At 43.0% G+C, this 20,970-nt stretch overlaps 1 protein-coding gene across 3 annotated transcripts in view; it reads left to right on the top strand.

Moving 5' to 3' along the window:
* The window catches only part of LOC119396984 (cyclin-D-binding Myb-like transcription factor 1), a 42,514-nt gene that overhangs the window by 15,622 nt on the left and 5,922 nt on the right, over nt 1-20,970 (top strand). For 2 of the 3 annotated variants that reach the window (XM_037664385.2, XM_037664384.2), the window contains exons 9-15: nt 655-883; nt 3,280-3,348; nt 5,413-5,448; nt 15,043-15,125; nt 16,360-16,566; nt 17,570-17,778; nt 19,028-19,243. In XM_037664385.2, coding sequence (XP_037520313.1) covers nt 655-883; nt 3,280-3,348; nt 5,413-5,448; nt 15,043-15,125; nt 16,360-16,566; nt 17,570-17,778; nt 19,028-19,243 — 1,049 coding nt within the window. The remainder of the gene's footprint in view (nt 1-654; nt 884-3,279; nt 3,349-5,412; nt 5,449-15,042; nt 15,126-16,359; nt 16,567-17,569; nt 17,779-19,027; nt 19,244-20,970) is intronic. The other variant, XM_037664387.2, reaches the window with a different exon arrangement.

Below are 20,970 nucleotides of genomic sequence, written 5' to 3'. Positions count from 1 at the left end.
GTTACTGTATGTGCTTGTGTAAGTGTTGCACTCCTGAATTTGTGTCTATAACTGTTAATGAAAAATTATATTTAGAAAATTTTATTTGTGCTTGCACTGTACCTTTTCTTCTGTTGGTGTACACAGCACACATTTGTATTGTTATTCCCTTCTCTCTGTTTGTTGCTTTTAAATTTCATAGTCTGTTAGAGAAAAATTTCATCGCTTGAAATGATAGAATCGTCATGAAATTGTCATCCCAGCTACCCCAGATTGTCCCATTACATTTTCTCTGTTTCCCGCACCCTTCTAAGCCAACTCATTAGCTTTCCCTGCAATACCTCTTACTTCTGTCTTCTGTTCGTTGCTCTGTGTTTTAAGCTCTCATAGTGAAGTTCAGAAACATTTGGTAACTAAGGTAAAGGGCACTGATGAGGTAGAAAAGTGTCCTGCTGAAGGCCCATTGGTTCTTTTTGAGGTGCCACTTCTTGAGTGATGCTTTGAATTTTGTCTGGTTTTGTGGGCCCCAATTTTTTGAAGTGCATCACCAGTTAGCACTTTCCCAAATTTTGGTGATTTTGTCTTCAAAAGCGTCTTGGCTATGCAACTCTGAGTGAACTGTTGACTGTGATTACTTGACGCGAGCTCACCCTGATTGAGTGATTTCTTGCACAGGGGTGTGGGTGACTGCAGAAGAACGGCGACTGGCTGAGGCCGTGTACGACCTCAGCGGAGCATTGCCTGGAGAGATGGTGAGCGGCGGTTTGTCGTGGACGGCCGTGGCACAGCGCGTAGGCAGCCGTTCAGAGAAGCAGTGTCGTACAAAGTGGCTCAACTACCTCAACTGGAAGGAGGCTGGGGGCACTCATTGGACCCGCCAGGATGATCTCACACTCATCAGCACGTAAGGCACACCCTACCTTGGTCGAGCCTCCCACCCAGCTGAAACGAACATTCTGCAGACTTTAGAAGTACTATTCCACATCTTCATGGAGTAAGCCAAAATTTGCTAGAGATTGCCTTTGACCACCACGTGCTGTACTTACTCGCATAATGATCGCACTTTCTTTCTAAAAAAATAACTGAGATTTGGAGTGCGATCATTACGCGGGGTAAAATTTTAACGAGAAGAATCAAGTTGAAATTCGGAATTTTTACGATGCCTACTGTGAGCAGAACCTAAGAATCAGGCTAAAGAAGGCCTGTCTTTGTATTAAAGGCACATGTTCACTTCGCTTTGCGTGAATGGCTCCACGAATAGCACACTAAAATCGTAAAAAGAAAGGGGAGAGGACTAGCAGGAAACCGTCCTTTGGTCCTCTTCAATACCTTTGTGCTATACGCTGACTTTTATCTGCGCTATACACTATCGAAGCTATTTAGCTGAAACTGCACTGTGCCTGAAAAAATAATTTAATCGGCGTGGACGATTTGAAGAGAGCTCAAGATCGGACAACAGCCGGAATTCACATGAGGTGTTGCTCGTCTTTCCTGCCGGCGAGCACCGTCATCTTGGCAAGGTTCGAAAGCAAGGTTTCATCTTCCCGATCCCACCCTCCTCACATACAGTGGGTGCATCAAAAAGTGGGGGGAAAAAAAAGAATAATGATAAAGGCAGGTTTAATGAAATTCGCAACGTATGAGGACGTCAGTTCGGGGTTACCGACGCTACCGGTGGAGTGCTCACCTGTAGGCCTGAGAAAAACGGCTGATCCGCCATTGCTTTGATAACTACATGACGTAAACAGTGGCACACCGACGCTAATTTTGACAAGTTTGAAATGAGAATACTTTTTGTTACTTATTGGGGCAGTAGCTGACAAATGTAATGTGGTTCTGTACAAAGGATTGGGGGCCAGAGACCGCATTTTTACTGCGAAGCTGTAAATGGTACACCTGCTTGATCTTGCGGTGTCCATCCGCATCCATCCACATAATGGCATCATCGTGTGACACAATCATGACGTCGCGGACCACTAAAATTTGTGATGTCACCATGACATCACCAATTGACATTGGTCAAAGGTAGTTTGATCTCGGAGCCAGTGCAACACGGAGTGAGGTGCAGAAAGCTTCACTGAAGCGATACACCTTTCACACGGGTTTTGCCACATCCGTCAAGTCTAGGCGCAGTCGTGCATGGCAAGTATGGATCAACCGCACGTTGGGAGAACGCCCGAGGAGCAGCACACTTATGAAGAACAAGACAAGAGCAGAGACTGGAGTGTGCCCATCAGCTCCTCTGGTGCGGAGGGTTCCAGCCACCTACCTGGACGAGGACCGAAAGGCATACGACACACCGCTGGTGTCTGGTGTCAACGTTGCATGTCTTTCTGTCTTTGTCCAAATAGTTGGCTGGAATCCTCCTCGCTTTGTGTAACCAACGAGCTCAGGCAAGCACAATTCTCAGCTCCGCTAGTCACCCCCCTTCATAGCGTGAAATGGCTCTAATTTTTCTTAACTTTGGCTGGTTGCCCAGATGATCTCGTTTGAGTGCATTTCATGCTTAATAACATTTCGAAGTCTATGCTGCATTCACTAGTGGTAGTACTGTACTGCCCTGTGACTGGTGCAGCTTATCCTTACTCACTTTTGCATCGCTAAACTGTAACTAACTAGCCAACTAACTCATATTACATGAAGAAATGGGACTTTTGATGGAATAACTTTCTGGAAAGCAGCAGGAACTTTGTTCACTGACTTGACCATTGAGCATCTATGTAAAATTACATTTCCGAAAGTGATCAATCCAGATAAAGGACCTACCTGTCAACTTCATACCTGTTAGGCTTACCTCTTGGGCCTTGCCTGGAGACTCGCTATCTAAGTCTCTCTAACTTCTCATTGCATTTGCGTAATTTTCATTTGTAATGGACCAGATGTAGTTACTCTCCCGGTGCAACAACTTTTTCATGTGTTGTGCACATATGTGCAAGTGTGTGTGCATGTGCGTGCACGGTCTTCTACTGTTTTCTCTCAATTCAAATCTTTTTTAGCTGTGGTCTTGTATTTACTTTTGCTCACTCCACTTGGTTTTATGAGTTCATGGTGAATTTTTACATTCACTACAAGTGAAAGTTTCAGTAGATGTTACCATTCTTTTTACATAAACTGTGACTCCTTGTCTTAACCTTGTTTATGCAAGCAGTATTGGCAGCAATCTTCTGTAAGGAATACAACTGGGCTCCAAAATGCTTCAGCCTGTGCTTGCTGATAGCATATTTGTTGTGGCAACTTGTGCTTTTTTATGTGAGCACTTTTTCGTGAGCAAGCTCCATAATGCATTTTGTTTTGTAACAGGGTGTATGCACTGCAAGTTGCCGAGGAGAGCATGATTGACTGGGTGGAGTTTGCAAAGGACTGGACCAGGTAACACATCTTTTGGTCATATTGTACGGATGAGACATTAATTAATTTATGTGGTGTCAAGGATTTCAATGTTTTGATATCACTGATGTAGGCTTGTGCGAATAGTAAATTTTAGGCTTGAAGTGAATTCGAAGCGAATAGTGATTTGGTCGAATAATTTCAAATCGAATTCGGATAGTATATATCACATATTATAAAGAAAAATTAGCGTATTTGTCATAACTCAACTAACGTGAACATTTTTTTAAAGTGAAACAAGGCATGTGCAAATGTCATTTTTTTTGGTTCTAAGGGAAGTGGAAGCAACTTTGAATAGTAGCAGCATTTGATTTGCGGTAGAATGCAAGTGATAACCTGTAAAATATGTTACGCTTTCAAATTTGCTATACTTGGAGCATATAAGCCGGTATAACAAGCTTTTAGACTTAAACAATGATGAACCGATGTGGGGGTAATTTGTTCATTTAGTGGGGGCTTTGCGGCAGTGTGGATTTCCCCTGCAAAGGTCTCTTCACGGTACAGCACCCCTCTACTACGGTGAAACTACCTTTACAGTGGGTTACATGTGGTTTATGTATGTCTATTCATTCATTTCGAATACTTCGAGGTTTAGAATAACTTAAATTCGTCTTGAAGTGAATTCGAATACTGTAATATTCATTCGAATATTTGAACTGCTCGAATATTCGCACAAGCCTACAGTGCCATTTTTATGCTGGAAACATTATCCATATTTGTGAAGTTGGCTCCTTGGATTGTTTGTTATGCTCTGCAATTCTTCGTTTTTACTAAACAATTAAGTGGGCCTTAGCGAATGCTGTTCGTTTCATGATCTCACAAGGAGATAGCATGAAAACTTAGGGGTGTGCGAATATTCAAAAGTTCCAATATTTTTTTAATAGTGTTTGCTATTCGATTCAATTCGCACTGGAATTTTTATATTCGAACTATTCGAACTTCCCAAAAACAAATACAGTCAACGTCCGACTGAAAGTGCCCCCTTCAGATTTTTAATATGCTTCACCTCATTACATTCTCGTATTGCGGCAAAGCTGCCTTTCAAGCTCCGCTACGATCGCAAGTGTATTAACTCAAGAAAACACTGGTTCCAACATGGAGATGAAAGATGTGGCAGAGGTGGGGGCTCAGTAATGCTGTTTGGGACCTGAAATTTGGGCAGGAAGTCCGAAAAATCGGACGCCAAAGCTTTTAGCATCCAAAATTTCAGATATTATATATCGGTGTCTACAAGGCAGATTTGGAACTCCGGACTTGAAGGCAGCACACCCTTGTCCGCCACATCAGTTGGGCTTCCACAGAATTTGAAAGAGGAGGAGAGGCTGAGGAAATGGCATCTCTGCCTATCACGTGTAAAGTGTTGTCGGCAACACTTTGGTTGCACCAAATTATGTACATAAATACAATTCGGCCTCTACATTGCGCTTCAACCTAGCGAAAAGAAACACTTTCATGTTGCTATCTCATAAGAATATGCTTAGGAATCCTCTCCAACTTTTTTTTCTGCAATTTCGCTTTGAAGTATTCGAAATATTTTCGAGAAATATTAGAGAAATATTAGAAAAATATTCGATTCGCACTCACACTTCAATATTCGAATTCGCTTCGCACCCAAAATTTTGCTATTCGCACAGCTCTAATGAAAACCTTAAGGTGCCCCTCACTAGACCATATAGCAAATTTTAGTTATGTACTGGAAGTTGTTATGTGCCCAATAGAGAGCGTTATTGGTTCATTACAAGCGGGGATAAATATATTGAAGCTGCGAGACGATCTTCACACCCTAGCCACTTGCTCTGTGTAGCCTTTGCAAGTTAACCCTTTGCGGGGCAGTGGGACTCATATGTCCCACTTTTTTCTTCGCCATGTTCTAATTTTTTCGAACAAAACCACTGAATCGATTGATTTCAGACTTAAAGTGCAACCGCTTGGATGTTCAAGAAAGCAGTTTTGGTAGTTGTTTTTATGGTATTGCAAGGTGCCAGCACGTACCAGTGTTCCAAACGAACCATTCCGCTTGCACGCGCTGTATCATTTTTTCATCAGATTTTGGCGCGCTCTCCACCCGATTCAGCATGAGCGGTAAGCTTGAAAAGTTTATTTCCTGCTCACAAGTTCTTAAGTGTGCTATTATAGTGGTTTTGTTCGCTCCTACCCATACAGTTTCCTAAAAAAATTGGTGCAATGCAAAGTTGACAACCTTTCAGTGATATATTTCCGAAAGTGTAGCCAGTCTAACATTCTTTGCAAGGGATTGCAGTTTGTGTGTGATAGAGGGTAGGTATTTGTAGGCTCTGTCCTTTGTAGTTTGTAAGGCAGCAGCAACTGCACATAAAAAAAAAACTACTTTTTTTTTTTTGATAGGACTGTCTTGCAGTGTTCAGTGGGACACATAATGTCCCACTTTTGCAGATACACTCATAGGGCAGTGGGACAGATATGTCCCACTTCTTCCTCGAAAACCCTTAACGATAGAGAGCTCAAATTTTGTACATATTATAAGAAGCTGATAGAAAGGACAGTGCCACCCTCAATAGGTGGCGTGCATTGTTCATAACATTATGCCCCATAAAGGGTTAAACTCCTTCCCTGCGTTCTCCCATACTGGAGCCAGAGAATCGCGTGACGCACATGCATCGGCACGTGAAGCACACATCACAATATTCCAGATTGCATTTTGCGTGAAAAACACGAACACGAAGGGAAGAACCACGAGACGAGCGCAGACTAACAACTGGTCGTTAGTCTGCACTCGTCTCGTGGTTCTTCCCTTTGTGTTCGTGTTTTTTGCGCAAGATGCAATCTTAAATGCAATACCAACTCGCCCAACGCTCAGTTCATCATAATATGTGGGCGTAGCGTGTCCTCATTCTTTATCTGGAATTTATACTAACTGTGCCTTGGTGTCCTCCTCCCCCGTCACACGGAGCAGCGGTTGAGGAGGACATCGAGGCTCTCTTTGCTGCGCGTTTCAGCACATTAGTCTACATAGACGCACTTAGTGTTGTATGTCGTTGCCTTGGAGCACGATACCTGCGAGGAGAAGGGCACATGCCATTCACTTTGAAATTGGAGCTCTTTCTGCACTTTCTGTGGTGTGTAGAAATGTAACTCTTGGCATACATGACGATGAGCGAGCAATGTAAGCATTGAATTTGTAAGCTCAAAATGGCCAGACTAGAGATGGGTGAATACAGTTGCCAACCATTCTTTCAGACGGTGAAAAAATCATGCCATATCCACGAAGTGAATGATGATTAAGGAGCTGGCTTGGAGATAATCGGGTAAACTGAATGCTCCATACAATTCCTCTACTGTCATATAAAGACGTCACACGTTTTTATAGTAGCGATTGTGGTCAGGTTGTTCTCGAACCACAAGCAGAAGCAGACCTTGCAGCTGTGGCCGAACGTGTGGTCAAGGAAATCGAGGAAATGTAGTTTTGCCTGCGTTAATGTCATCATCAAGGCGCTCGTCGAAGAACAAGAGGAAGAAGACTTCTTTTTCGCGCGAGCGTACGCATGCTACAGTTGGCTATGCTATATGTGGTTTTGCCTGCGTTAATGTCATCATCAAGGCGCTCGAAGAGCAAGAAGAAGAAGATTTCTCTTTTGCACGAGTATTCGCGTGCTACAGTTGGCTATGCTATTTGTGGTTTTGCCTGCGTTAATATCATCATCAAGGCGCTTGAAGAAGAAGAGGAAGAAGACTTCTCTTTCATGCGATCTGTGCCTGTAGCGGTCGCCTATGGAACTAAGGTTACGCTTACGACGTGGGACATTGCCCCAGCTTAAGAACCTGCCGAGCCAGCTCCTAAAACTCAGACATGTTTGTTTATTCGGACACCTCCGTGGCACCGCCACTCGTCCTATTGAACTAATGTGAACTTAGGCTGAAAATTTGGACACCTCGCAATGTGGACTTTGGCTGGCTGATTTTTCGGACTCCGGCTGGCTGATCGGGTGTGACATCGAACGCCATGACAAGCTGTCAGCAATGCTTAGAATATTTCCACTGGGTCACCAGCACTGAAAGGTTCTCATTTTATTTCATTTATTTTACCCTCAGGCGCACAAAGCTTTACAGAGGGGAGTGGGGTACATAAAATAACAAATTACAGTAGAACCCCGCTGTTACGTTCCTCACTGCTGCGTTTTCCTGGCTGTTACGTCGTTTTCCGCCGGTCCCGGCATAGATCCCATAGGATACAATGTATTGGGAACCCCGCTGTTACGTCGTAACTGTCGGACCGTTCCCGTATGATACGTCGCGAAGTGCGCTTGGAGCCGACCGAGTGACTACCAAAGAGAGCCGCCATGGTGCATTTTCACGCAGCTTGGCCTCGTTTGACCGTAATATTAGCCGCATGAGAGGCGCAAGCAACAGAATCTTTCAATTGATGCAAACAAAAGCATGGCCTTCAAGATTCAAATTGCAAAGATGGCGTCTATGACGTAACTGCTCGCGAAAGCAAGGCCTTCGAGATTGGCATTTACTATTGACAAAAGCATAGCCTTTGAGACTTGTATTGCACAAATATGGCGTGTATGACGTAATTGCTTGCGAAAGCAAGGCCTTCGAGATTGGCATTCACTTCTGCCATCGCGTTGGCGTAGACTCATCATCATCGTTATTTGTCGGAGAGCGGGAGGAGTTCGAGCTGATTGGAGCTCGCACGGTCGTGCGTGCGGTTCGCGGTCGGACTCGCCGCGCCGGTCGTGATTGCGTGTGCTTAGTTCTTTCATGCATACAGCTGTTGGTGTTAAAAAAATCACATACGTTGATTACACTTCTGTGGATGAGGCCGTCCTAAGCTCCGCGTTTCTGAGCGCGGCTGAGCGCGCCAATTTTCCTGCTGCTCGTAAGAATCGGTACCACTAATTATTTTGCCGTTTTTCCTGTTTTTCGGCTCTTACGTTTCCCGTCTCTTACGTTTATTTCCTACGGTCCCTTCAAAAACGTATCAGCGGGGTTCTACTGTATATACAAAGCAAACAAAATAATATCCAAAATAATAACAATTACAATACATATGAAGATACTATGTTAGGCTAACACAACTTAATGCAAATGTAGGTACGTTAAGAAATACAGAACAAATAAAGTAGAAAAAATATATATACAATATGAACTTCACGCGTCATCACGTAAGTGTCTACGGTGCAAGAAAACAAGTCATGACTTGAAATGGAAACTATGTCGGAGGGAAGGTGGTTGCAGTCGTTGGACGTGTGTGGGACAAAGGAATCATAGAAAGTGTTAGTGCGGGAGCTAATGACATATACCTTATGGTGATGATCTAAACGAGCTGAGCAATAAGATGGGGTCGTAACGAACTGAGCTTTCAAAACTGGATGATTGAAAATCTTGTGAAAAGTATGAGACGAGATGCTTTGCGATGGGATTCAAGTGACTGCAAGGAAAGGGTGTGTTTCATTGATGGGACACTGCTAGTGCGATGTTAGTTAGACAATATGAAGCGTGCTGCATTATTCTGTACCATTTCAAGTGAGTGAGTTAAGTTCATTTGAAAAGGGTCTCAAATGGAGCGTGAATATTCGAGTTTTGGACGGACTAATGTTTTATACATTGTTAGTTGCACGGCTTGAGGGGCGCGACTAAAGTTGCGTGGTAGGCATCCTAGCGTACGGTTGCTATTGTTAATAACATAGTTAATGTGATGTTTCCAGCTCAAGTCAGATGATATGTGAATCCCCAAGTGTTTATACGAAGTAACAGAATCTAGAGTAGCGTTATTTGAGGTGTAGTTAGCAGGAGGTCTGGTAGTACGTGAAATGCGTAAAACTTTACATTTGTTAGTGTTGAGGTCCATGTGCCAAGTTGTGCACCAGCTAGCAATATTAGTATAATGTCAGTTTGCAAAGAACTGGTGTCGAAGTTACTTGAAATTTCATGGTAAACAACGCAGTCGTCTGCGAAAAGGTGAATTGAAGAGGTTAGAACATCGGGTAAATCATTAGTATAAATAAGGAAAAGTAAAGGGCCCAACACAGAGCCCTGTGGCACACCAGAAGTAACAGAAGAAGGTGAGCTTTAATTGTGAGCGATTAGTTAGGAAAAACTCGATCAGAGTAAGAATGCCACCATTATTAAGGGTCCTAAGCTTGTAGAGTAGTAGGTGATGATTAATCTTGTCAAAAGCCTTCGAAAAATCTAAAAAATGCAATCGACCCATGAACCCCAATCTAGAACGGCATGTAAGGAAGTGGTAAAACAGAGCAACTGAGTTTCGCATGAGAATGATTTTCTAAATCCATGCTGCAACGTGTTAAAGAATGAGTTTGATTCGAGAAAGGTGACCTAGTTAGAGAGGATGATATGCTCCAAATGTTTACATGGTATACAAGTGAGTGAAGTAGGTCGCTAATTCGTGACAGAATGCTCATTTCCTGACTTATGTAGTGGAACCACGTGGCACCACACCTTCATCCAAAGACTGTTGAAATATTTTGCACAAGAAAAGAGATGAGGTTTGTTTAGTTTCTTTAATGAAGAAATCTTGAGTTTATATTGTCAACACCAGAAGCAGAGGACACTCGGAGTGATTCAATTAACTTGCAGTGCCATGAGGTTCAGTGACAATAGCAGACATTGATGGATAATTGCACATTGACAAAAGACAGTAATAGAAGTAGACGATGCACAAAAGTCGCATACAAAATTTTCGTTCAAATGTGTTGCACACTTCCCGGAAGACATGGGAAGGCCGTCTGAGTCAACAAGTAGAATTTCTCTTTTCGCTATCATTAATATCTGTTACAGTTTTCCAAAATTTTATCATGTTATTTACAAGCATTGGTGGCAGAGTATTAGATAGAAAGTTAGTTTCAGCATCTGAAACTGATGATGAATAAGCTTGCGCAGTACTTTCGTCACTTTCGTAGGTACGCCAGCGTTCCTCCATACCTTGGAGTTTCACAGCACGAAACAACCGTTTCTTTTTGTTAGAAAGTTGCTTTAAGTATGTATTATACCAGGGTGAGCAAGAGCTTACAGGTGTGAACTTTTAGGGAACAAAGGTTCAAGTAAGTTCGTAGACTTTGTTAAAGGGACACTAAAGAGAAACAATGAATTGGTTTAGATTGATAAAGTGTTCTAGGAGCACTCTTGTGTAGCTTATTTCACCACCATAGGTTTATTATTAGAGGAGAAAACCAAGTTCAAAGTTTCATTTTTAAATTTCACGCCGAACTTTGTAATTCGTGACGTAAAAGGTTTCAAAGAGCATTTAACATATTTTGGTGCCACTGGCTCAACGAAATTTCCACAAACTCGTTATGTCAAGTCTCTGGCCCCCTGAGAGGACAATGTACTTCGATTTAACCGATTAGGAACTACGTAGGCCCAAGCAGGCACCGTCAAAAATATGTGACGTCACGGCAAGTGGTGTGGGAATTCCAAGGTGGCGTCGCCACCTGTATTTTCTTTTTGCGCGTTTTCTCGCTTATTAAGCGTCTTCTCGCAGCAAGCTTGGTGTTTTTGGTATCGTGGAAGACCACTTTACCAATGCAAGAAAAATCGTTTTGCTCTTTAGTGTCCCTTTAACAAACAGATACCAGTTTTCGTGCACAGTTCTATTATCAAAGTCCTGCAGGTAAGCATCATAAAAGAGAGAGAGCTCGCGGTTGATTGCCTCAAAGTTTGCAGCATTGTTGTTCTAGATCACCTTGCGTTTCTAAGTAGCAGTTGTTATGCTGTTATGCTGTTATGTATGTAAAAATGAAGCAAACAGTGATCGCTGAGACCAGGAAGTGTATTTAATGAATGAATACTCTCGGGCATAGTCGTAAGAATCAAGTCAACAATGTCCGATGAAGAACTGGTAATGCGAGTTGGGTTATTAACCATCTGCGTAAAATTAAAGAGGTTGCAGGTATCAAAAAAGCATTGCCCGTTTGGAAGAAAATGGTACGACTTGTGGTAAAGATGACCTCCGCACTATGATAGGATAGTTGAAGTCGCCTAAAATACTTATTGAGGCTGATGGGTACCGCATTATAATTGCATTGATGTTATTGTGAAACTCCTCAACAAAGCTAATGTCCATATCTGGGGGGCAGTAACAAACACCAAAGACAAGAGTCTTGTCTACAACCACCCCGCACCATATTGCTTCCAATGTAGACGTCAAGTTTATAAGAAAACACTTAAAACGCTTTGAAATGGCAAGCAAAGTGCCGCCACCTTGTCTTCCGTCCCTATCGCGGCAATAAATGTTCAGTGACTTTGAAATACATAGTAAAAATTTCGTTATCGCAAAGATGAGCATTCAACCAAGTCTCGGTTACAGCAATCATGTTGGCTTCACAGGAATCGATTATAGCGTCAAAAGCATCACGCTTTCCCATTATGCTACGAATGTTCATGTAGAGCACCGAAATATGACACGACACTTTCCCACTACTATACTTCCCCTTGCCAATTGTTACGAGGTGGCACTAGATGTCTGCGCATCTGACAAAGGTACGATATCAGACAATGAGCGGGTGTGAAAGTCGCGGTTGTGATCAGAAGTGGAGTGCATCCTATTCTCATTGCGGAATTCGCTACCATTAGTGCGAAAATGAGCAGTAGTTTCGCGAACAACACCCACAGAAGCATCGTAAGAATAATTTTTGTGGTTAACAACGAGCTTGTCGTAACAAAGCTGAAAAGCAGGTTTGCCAGGCAACGATTTGGCAAAATTGTGCAGCATCTTGCATGTAGCCTGACAGTAGCCCTCTGATACTGAGACGTTATGGCTTCTCAACATAGATCGACCTGCCAGCACAAGTTCTTTTGCTTTAAGGCTTGCAAATTTTACTATCACAGGGCAACATTTCTTACGTATGTATGGACCACCTAAATGATGGGGCTTTTCTTACTGTATTTGGGTCAAACTTCGTGCCTAGGTTACTAGAGATTAAGTTAGTAACTGCCTCTTTGGTAGCTTGCCAGGTCTCATTTTTATAGGGCATACCAAAAAACACTAAGTTACACCTTCGGGCTCTGTCCTCGAGGTCGTTCAAACGGGACACCAGCATGTCATTTCTTTGAGTGATGCTGCCGATCACTTCATTCGTGACCTGCAATTCCCTCTCGATGTGGGCAACTGCATTAGCCCTCATTTCAACTGTCGCTAGCCGCTTTTCAATTTCGGATGATTTGTTTGCCACAAGTTGCTGGTTCGCTTTCACGTCGTCGATCGCCTTTGGCAAGTTGGACTGCACTGCGACAGACGAATCACAGCGTGTACTAATCTTGGAAAGCATTGTCATGACTTCCTTATGGCGCACATCATCACAAGCGGTACTGTGCTCAACATAGTCTACTGGCCCAGCAGCCTTTTTAGGGAGCCCTGGGGTCGCTTCAGCGTCACCGCAACACAAGAGTAGTGAACAAAGGGCGTCAGTACACTCGCGAGACAAGACGTACAACACTTGTGGGCATCTCAGTCGATTATTCGCCAGGTGGAAGGCAGCCGACCTCAATCTGAAGTTGCTCAGGAGTTCTTGCCAAGTTGGACGATATTGTGAGTGTCCGTCAGGTCCTCGAACCAGTATAGGGGGACAGTGACTCCGATGATGACGCACCGCCAAACACTGGCTGAAATGGTGACGCGTCAGTGAGTGCAGACGCACATTGACAAATTTTTTCGGCCACTGGGCCAATAAAGGTGCCTTCTTTCTATTGAATTTTTCCTTTTTTCTGGACTCTCGATTTCAGATTTTTTCGATGGTTTCCGCCGAGTCCAATTAAACGGTCAGCGACTGTAGTAAATTTAAAATTCGAAGCGAATAGTAATTTTTTCGAATAATTTCATAATTTCAAATAGAATAGTTCGAATAGTATATATCACGTATTTTAAAGAAAAATTAGCATTTTTTACGTGACCCAACTAACTTGCACAATATTTTTAAGAATTAGAACTAGGTGTGTGCGAATGTCACTTTTTTGGTTCGAAGTGGAAGCAAATTTGAACGGTGGCAGGATTTGAGTTGTAATCGGGCTCAAGTTATAAGCTTTAAATATGTTACGTTTTAAAGTTTGCTATACTTGGCTCGTATAAGCCCAAATAACATGCTTTTAAACTTGCATTTAAAGGGGTACTGACACAAAATTTCGCGGCCGAGATAGCCTGTTGGATCGATTCCCGTGTACGTGTGTGTACCATCTGCAAAATATCGACAGCAAATAAAGCTTGGAAGGTATTTTATATGAATTTTGAAGTTCGCGAGCGCGATCCAGCATTATAGGCCACACCTGGTGCATTGACACCGTCGGAGGTGACCCGAGGTGACCCCCCTACTTCCCCTACGTAAGCGTTTCAGCCGGTACAAGTTATGATGACGTCGTAGCCGCCATTTCTGTTTTGACGCGCTTCCCGACGAATCGCTCCTCGCCAGCGGGTCAAACCTGAAGTGATTCGCCACGTCGAAAATTTCTTCCCCCCCCCCGCAAGAAAATCATCGCCATCAGACGACGATGAGCCCGATGACGACAGACCGCGCGGAAATGCGTCACTGTTCTGTGTGCTCACGTGACCGAGCGTTTCACTCGCTAGGTGGTGATAGTTGCACCCGGCGGCTTGTCGTTTTTGGAGCTCTGTCAAACCGAAACTGAGGCTGTGTCGGTAATGAGGAGCTTGTAATTAATTATCTGTTGCGCGCTGCAGCAAACGATGTGCCGTGTTATGACTAACAGGCCCCCAGCAACACATTGCAGCAAAAAAACGCGGGGCGAAAATTTTTGTGTCAGGACTCCTTTAACCTTCAAGTGTGGCTTTGCGGCAGTGCGCATTTCACCTGGGTAGGTGGTTTCACGGTATGGCAGCTGCACACTGCACTGAAACCACCTTTTCAGGCGGGTCACATGCAGCCAAATATACTTCAAAATGGTCAGCATCTTTTCTGTCATGTGGTATTTCTTCCTAACCAAATCCGCGCTCCCATATGCAAGAGGCCAAATATACGTCTATTTGTTCATTTCGAATGCTGAAGTATTCTTTCGACTATTCGAATCGCCCGAATATTTGCCCATCCCTAATCCAAACCTAGTGAGGGACCTTTTAAAGGGGCATTACTAGCCGTCTTTTAATTTTGCACCACAACTGCTGTTCTTATTTATTTTTTTATTTTTTAGTCTCTGCTTGCGTAAGCAGAGCTTATGTGTCTAGGCCCATTTTAATGAAATTTATGTTATGCTGAACTTTCGGGAGTAAAATCCCAGTTGACATTGACTCACTCACACATGTTCAACGTACCATAACTTTTGTTCAAAGGGGTTTAAAACATCCATTCTTGTTTTTCTACATACAGTATTTATTCCACATTATTAGTAATATAATAATATCTGTGGTTTTAACATCCCAAAACCACGATGTGATTATGAGAGATGCCTTATTCCATGTTATTGTGATAAGCTGATTTGTTTTATAATTCTCACAGTTTAGAAATAAATCTTGCTCCCAACAATACAAAAACTGTATAATATTTTGACAACTACACATAGTATTAGAACAATAATGACATGTTTGAAATCAGCACATACAAAGCATAAACTATGAAAGTTTCATAAAAATTTGCTTCAAAAGAAGAAGAAAAACGATTTTCTGAAGCAGGATCTCCCCTTAACTTCGACAGTATCAATTTACTGCACTGCCTTCTCCTTTTCTAGTGTTCGGTCTCCACAGTGGCTACGTGGAAAGTGGTGGAGTTTGAAGAGGACCGTTCCAAATGCTGGCAAACTAGCATTTCGAGGTATGTCCCTCTAAAAATTTTTGTTCGTACTGTGGAGAAACGAAGTATTGGCTGCCGTTGTATCTACACGTGACCTTGCCACACTGTCAGTGACTTGTACCTGTTTTACACGCGAGCGCTCATGACTTGTCTGTGAAATTGGCAAGACTATGTATGGGAGCCATGAAGGAATGGTTCATACCCTCTGTTGGGGGCTGACCTAGACACGGGTGCTTTTACCATCTTACGTGCAAGCTTGCTGTTTCCGAAACCAGTGCAATTATGTTGGAGGCTGTGAGGGAAGCGGGTGCCTGAGGAGGAGGGTGCCTGGAGGTGAGGAGGAAGAGCATGCCAGGGAAAGTAAGGAGGAGCTCTCAGAAAGGGGGCGAGAAGGCATGGCCATACGAGAGGAAAGTTGCAGATCCTTTTTTATGCGCAAATAGGGCAGCACACAAGGGAGAGAGACAAAACATGTGCATGTCTCGTCTCTCTTCCTTGTGTGATGTTTTCTTTGCGCATATAGTCTTTTTTATGAACAATGTACGAACTAGTCCCCCAGCACCTATTACTAGAGGCAAGACGCGGCACTCCCCTCTTGTCCAGCCATGGCTGAGGCACGCTGGGTTGACCTCCTCTGGTAATTCCCATAGATCTCGAGGGTGCCTTAGATGTACCGCTTTCATCTACTGGCTAGACATGCCAAGAGGCTCCAGAAGAATGCTTGAGACTGAATAACTGCAACACATACAATCAAATCATTTCTAAAGCATTCTATGTTCAGTGCACAAAAAAGGAATAGCACCCATACAGTTGTAACCTGTGTTGACTATAATTTGTTATTTTTGTGCTTATTGCACTATTTTTTTGTGCAAATTGAGACAGTAAACATACTCGCCTGTTATGCTTCTCACCTTTGTTTTAGCTTTAATTTGATGTGGTATGTTGTCTTTATTGTTTACCTATCTAGAACTGATGTTTGCCCCCCTGCAGTCCACTCCATGTAACCCCTTCAGGTCCTTAAGAAGGAATAAATGAAAATGTGCTGCTTACCAGTATAATAGACACTGGGTCTTGCTGGTTTGGTTAGGTTTTAAAACTCAACTATCTTCAAACCATATGAAGCCCAAGACCAGACCACATGCATGCCACACTTACGAAGCTAGTAGCAGTCTCTTGCTTGTGCAGTTCTCTCTCTTTTCAACTCTGTGGCGTGCCTGATGATCGTAGCCCTCTGAGTCCATTTTTCCTCCTGCAGAGATCTGCAGTTACTTGTACGAAAACTATTGCCCAAAGATGGAGCTGAGGGATGAAGGGGCAACCAGCTCACGACCGACACTCGATGAGATCTCGCAGCAGCAGCAGCAGCATCCAAAGATGGTGGTACCTGGCGCACCTCTCAGGATCCTCAAGGCTGCTCCACCACCTCCACCACAAACGCCAGGGATAACTGCTCTTCCCATTGGCAAGTTTTCATTTACTTTTTGGCACAGTGTGTTACTTGAACCCAGAAACCCTCTTTCTATGTCGATCTCCCACTGAATGAATACGGGCCCTTTTGTAAGGTTTTCCTCGTGTTCCTTTTGTAGACCAACAAATGCGATGAGATTGCGGGATTGCCTGAAACAAACTTGTTTTGTCTCATGTAGGGGATTCATAAGCGCTACCGGGGCATGTTCACCTTTGAAGCGAAGATTTCTTGCTTTTTCCTTCGATTTTCTGGCGGCTGCTGCTGCTGCTGTTGTTTCGCAAATGATTCACACTCTCGTATTTACTACGTCTACTAGTGTGCTGGCCTTGTCTTCTGCAGAATTATGCTGCAGTACAGCAAAAAGCCCAGGATACCTTGGGCTCCTTTTCAGTTTGGTCCAGTTGTGATGGAGAAGCTATTCACCCAAGCCAATCATAACGGTACATACAAAGGGCGTAAAATCATTTTTAGGGGTGCAGCCACCACCCCCTCCTTTTTCCAATGGCAATGTGTGCCATAAATAAGTAGTTGTGCCATTGTGTGCCATAAATAATTAACAACTTAATTGGGGCAGTTTTGTTAATTAATCTATTATGTATTTTAATTTATATTGCAACTAATGTCTGCCTCTTCAACCAATCCAAGTTAAAAAAGAAGGTAGAGTTGTGATAGTTTTCCTGTATTTTGTGAACTAAAGAAAAAACACCTGGTGTCTGTGCAGTTCCTGTCCCGGCGATTTGCCTGTTTGGGCAGCAGTTTTAAAGTGCTGCTTTTTGGCCAAGCATTAGTGGAAGTAAGCAAACCACCCCAAGGCATGTGTGTTATACCATAAAAAATGGGCGTGGAAGATCTGTGAACATATGGCTGAGTTTTCCTATTTTCTTTTTTGTTTGAATAGCAGCACAAGCTTTTTTTTTTCTTTTCTTTTTCGAAGTTTTTTTTTTAACAAGGTGTCATCTCATGGATGTTCCTTACACCTCAGTGTATTCTGTTGCAGCTGTTGCCTCAGGTCTCGCTGGAACAACATTGCAGCCAGCTGCACCCTTAACCCTGACAGCAACGGCAGATGGCATCTTGGAAGTAATACCACAGAATTTCCAGCTTCCATCAGCGCCTCCACAAGCCATTTTGCTCACCACTCCAGGCCAAAGCAGCATTCCTATTGCCACTTTACCTTCAGGGCAGATCATCATACAGACTCTGCCCGTGAGTCTTGTGCTTGATTTTTTTTTATTGCAGAAGAGTAACTGGAATTCAGGTGGTACAAGACCCTTTATTTTGTGTAATTGCTCTTGTTAAGCTTTAATTTTAATACCCATGCCATGTGGGCACTGAAAATGGCATTATAGCTTCCTAATGCCATTTGCATGGTTCCACACAGGCAAGTCAAGTGGCATTCGCCTTAATGCCATTTGTCACCTAATGCCTTCATCAGTACTAATTCAACTGAGAAACGCGTACTCTCGACACCAAAGCTTGCTCAGTGCAGTAGTACACATGAAACATTTGAAATAGCGTCTATCATGTAAAAAGACATCTTATACATGACTTTTAAAAAATTTTATTTCAATTTTATAGTTTGTTCTAATAAAAAACATTATTGCAGACTGAGCGTATTGTACCCTTAAAAAAGTATGCACCCTTTGGAGTGTATTATATAGTAACAAAGCATTAATTGTTGTCCACTTTGGTTGCATTAACTTTTCTTTTTAGTTCTGCTAATGGCCTTTCTGTCAAGAATGCTGTGTAGCCCTCACTTATAGCACAAATGTCATTTATGACCTCGATCAAAGTACCAGGCATGCAGCGTCAAATAAAGGAAAACATAGAAGATAGATGACAATTATTTTTTGTTGACAGAATAGGTTATAAGGGTGTGAACTTTTCTCAGAGTGCAGTGCTTTTGTTCTCAGCATTTTCCTGCTCTAATGGCATGCCGACTTCACTAGAAAGAGCCCTCTGAGCTGCCAGCCTCATTTTGGGCTTATGTGTTTACGGAACTAAATATAGAAGCAGTACTTCATGATGCCATAACAAGATGGCCACCAAGTGTGGGCATTTCAGCAAAGCACCTACCAAGCTTATGGCAGTTGGCAACATTGTTGGGGCATAACAAGAAATGTCAGCTTCCAAGTGTAAGCAGCGCCCGTTTTCTCCGCAAAATAGTATGTGCAGACATTTACACGTGCATACAATTTTGTAATTACCAGTGCTCAAGTCAATCTTGACTTTTTTATTTCTTGAATCGATTTGATGGCTATGTACTGTTCTATATCTGAGCTATTGCAATGAGGTATCATTTTGATAGCTTACCATTCTCATTTTAGGGAAGGAAAGTGGCCCTCTAAGTATAATGCCAAGTTTGGGTCCCGATTCGCTGGAGACATTTTCGTTAGCATTGGCGTTTCATTCATTCAATGTTTTGTTAACAAAACCTGTGTATATGCTTCAACAGACAGAGCCCCCTCAGGCTGCTGAAAGCCTCCTTGTGCAGATGCACTTGCCACCTGCTGTTCCTCCTGCAGAGCTTGTTGTCAACAGCGACACAAGCCTTGTGCCTACTGAGCCATCATCTCCTCAACCTGACACTGTCTCCCTGGACACGTCAGACATAGATAGCTCAAGCTCATATGCCATGTGTTGCATTGATGGAGAGGACTTCCAAGTACAGGTCAGCCTCATCAGCAGTATCTTAAGTCCACTTCAGGACAAAGGCCTCCTTAACCCTTTGAGGGTCGAATTTTTTCGCGCTGTGCACTCCAAAAATGTGCATTTTTTTTATTGCTGAAATAAATTCTTCAGACGATTTTATTTGAGAAAAAATCCGGCAGATCCCACGCACTGTGGGAATCGATGCAATGCGAAGCAGCCAGCAAAGAGCTGCGTACATCGCCTTGTTTGTCTTTGAGCCAAATGAAATCATTCACGCCATGGCATCTAGTCCACCATATATCACATGTTTGCCATGCACGCATGCATGCACAATCTAGTATACACCATGCCAATGAAACGCATATTCTGGTATATACAATGCATGACCTGTCGTTTATGTTCATCACGCATTCGTGTCATGCCATACCAATTTTGGTATATGTCCACTTAACAAAGCGGTCGGAAGCGCAGCATGACAATGGCATGTAAATCATACTGTACATGACATGCATAACATGATTCGCATGTTAAGACCTCTCATTTATGTTCGTCATGCAGTCACATCGCGCAATACCAGTTTTGGTGTATATCAAGCTAGCGAAACGGCCGCGAATGCACCATGAGCGTGGCACGTAAATCATGGCATACATGGCATGCATGTCATGGTTTTCATGTTACCACCTGTTATTCATGTTCGTCATACAGTTGCGTTACGCAATACCAATTTTGGTATATATCAAGCTAGGAAAACGGCCGTGAATGTATCATGAGCGTGGCTTGTAAATGATGTCGTACATGACCTGCACGTCATGATTTCCATGTTACCACCTCTCACGTTCGTCATGCAGTCGCGTCGCGCTATACCAATTTTGGCGTATATCAAGCAAGCGAAACGGGCACAAGTGCGTCATGAGCATGGCATGTAAATCATGTCATGCATGTCATGATTTTCATGTTACCACGTCTCATTTACGTTCATCATACAGTCGCTTCGCGCAATACCAATTTTGGTGTACATCAAGCTAGCGAAGCGGCCGCGAATGCATTATGAGCGTGGCATGTAAATCATGAGATACATGTCATGGATGTCATGGTTTTCATGCTACCACCTGTTATTCATGTTCTTCATACAGTCACATCGCACAATACCAATTTTGGTGTATATCAATCTAGCGAAACGACCACGAGTGCGCCATGAGCGTGGCATGTAAATCATGTCGTACATGACATGCATGTCATGATTTTCTTGTTACCACGTGCCAGTTATGTTCGTCATGCAGAAATGTCTCGTCATACCAGTTTTCGTATATATTCCTTCATTTAAACGGCCGCGAGTGCCCCAAGACCATGTCATGTAAATCATGCTGCACATGGCATGCACGTCATGATTTGCATGTTAGGACCTGTCATTATGTTCGTCATGAACTCTTGTCACGGCGTACCAATTTTGGTATATATGAAATTAACGGAGCGGCCGCAAGAGCCCAAAGGCCGTGGAATGCTAATCATGCTGTTCATGACATGCATGTCATGATTTTCATGATATGACTTGTCATTTATGTTCGTAATAAGGCCAAGTTATGACACACTAATTTTGGTATACATCCGATTAACGAAACGGCCAGGAGAGCACAAAAGTCGTAGGCGGCTAGATAGATACGTTCAAAGTCGCAGAAGTTCGCTAAGAAATGCTTCGCATTTAAAAAAATTGTCTAAAATTCTTTTGCGTGAGCGTAAAGTAACAAA

Source organism: Rhipicephalus sanguineus, chromosome 6 (genome assembly GCF_013339695.2).
Source record: "Rhipicephalus sanguineus isolate Rsan-2018 chromosome 6, BIME_Rsan_1.4, whole genome shotgun sequence".
In the NCBI taxonomy this organism is placed as follows: Eukaryota; Metazoa; Arthropoda; class Arachnida; order Ixodida; family Ixodidae; genus Rhipicephalus; species Rhipicephalus sanguineus.
This window is presented reverse-complemented; position numbering and strand designations above follow the sequence as displayed.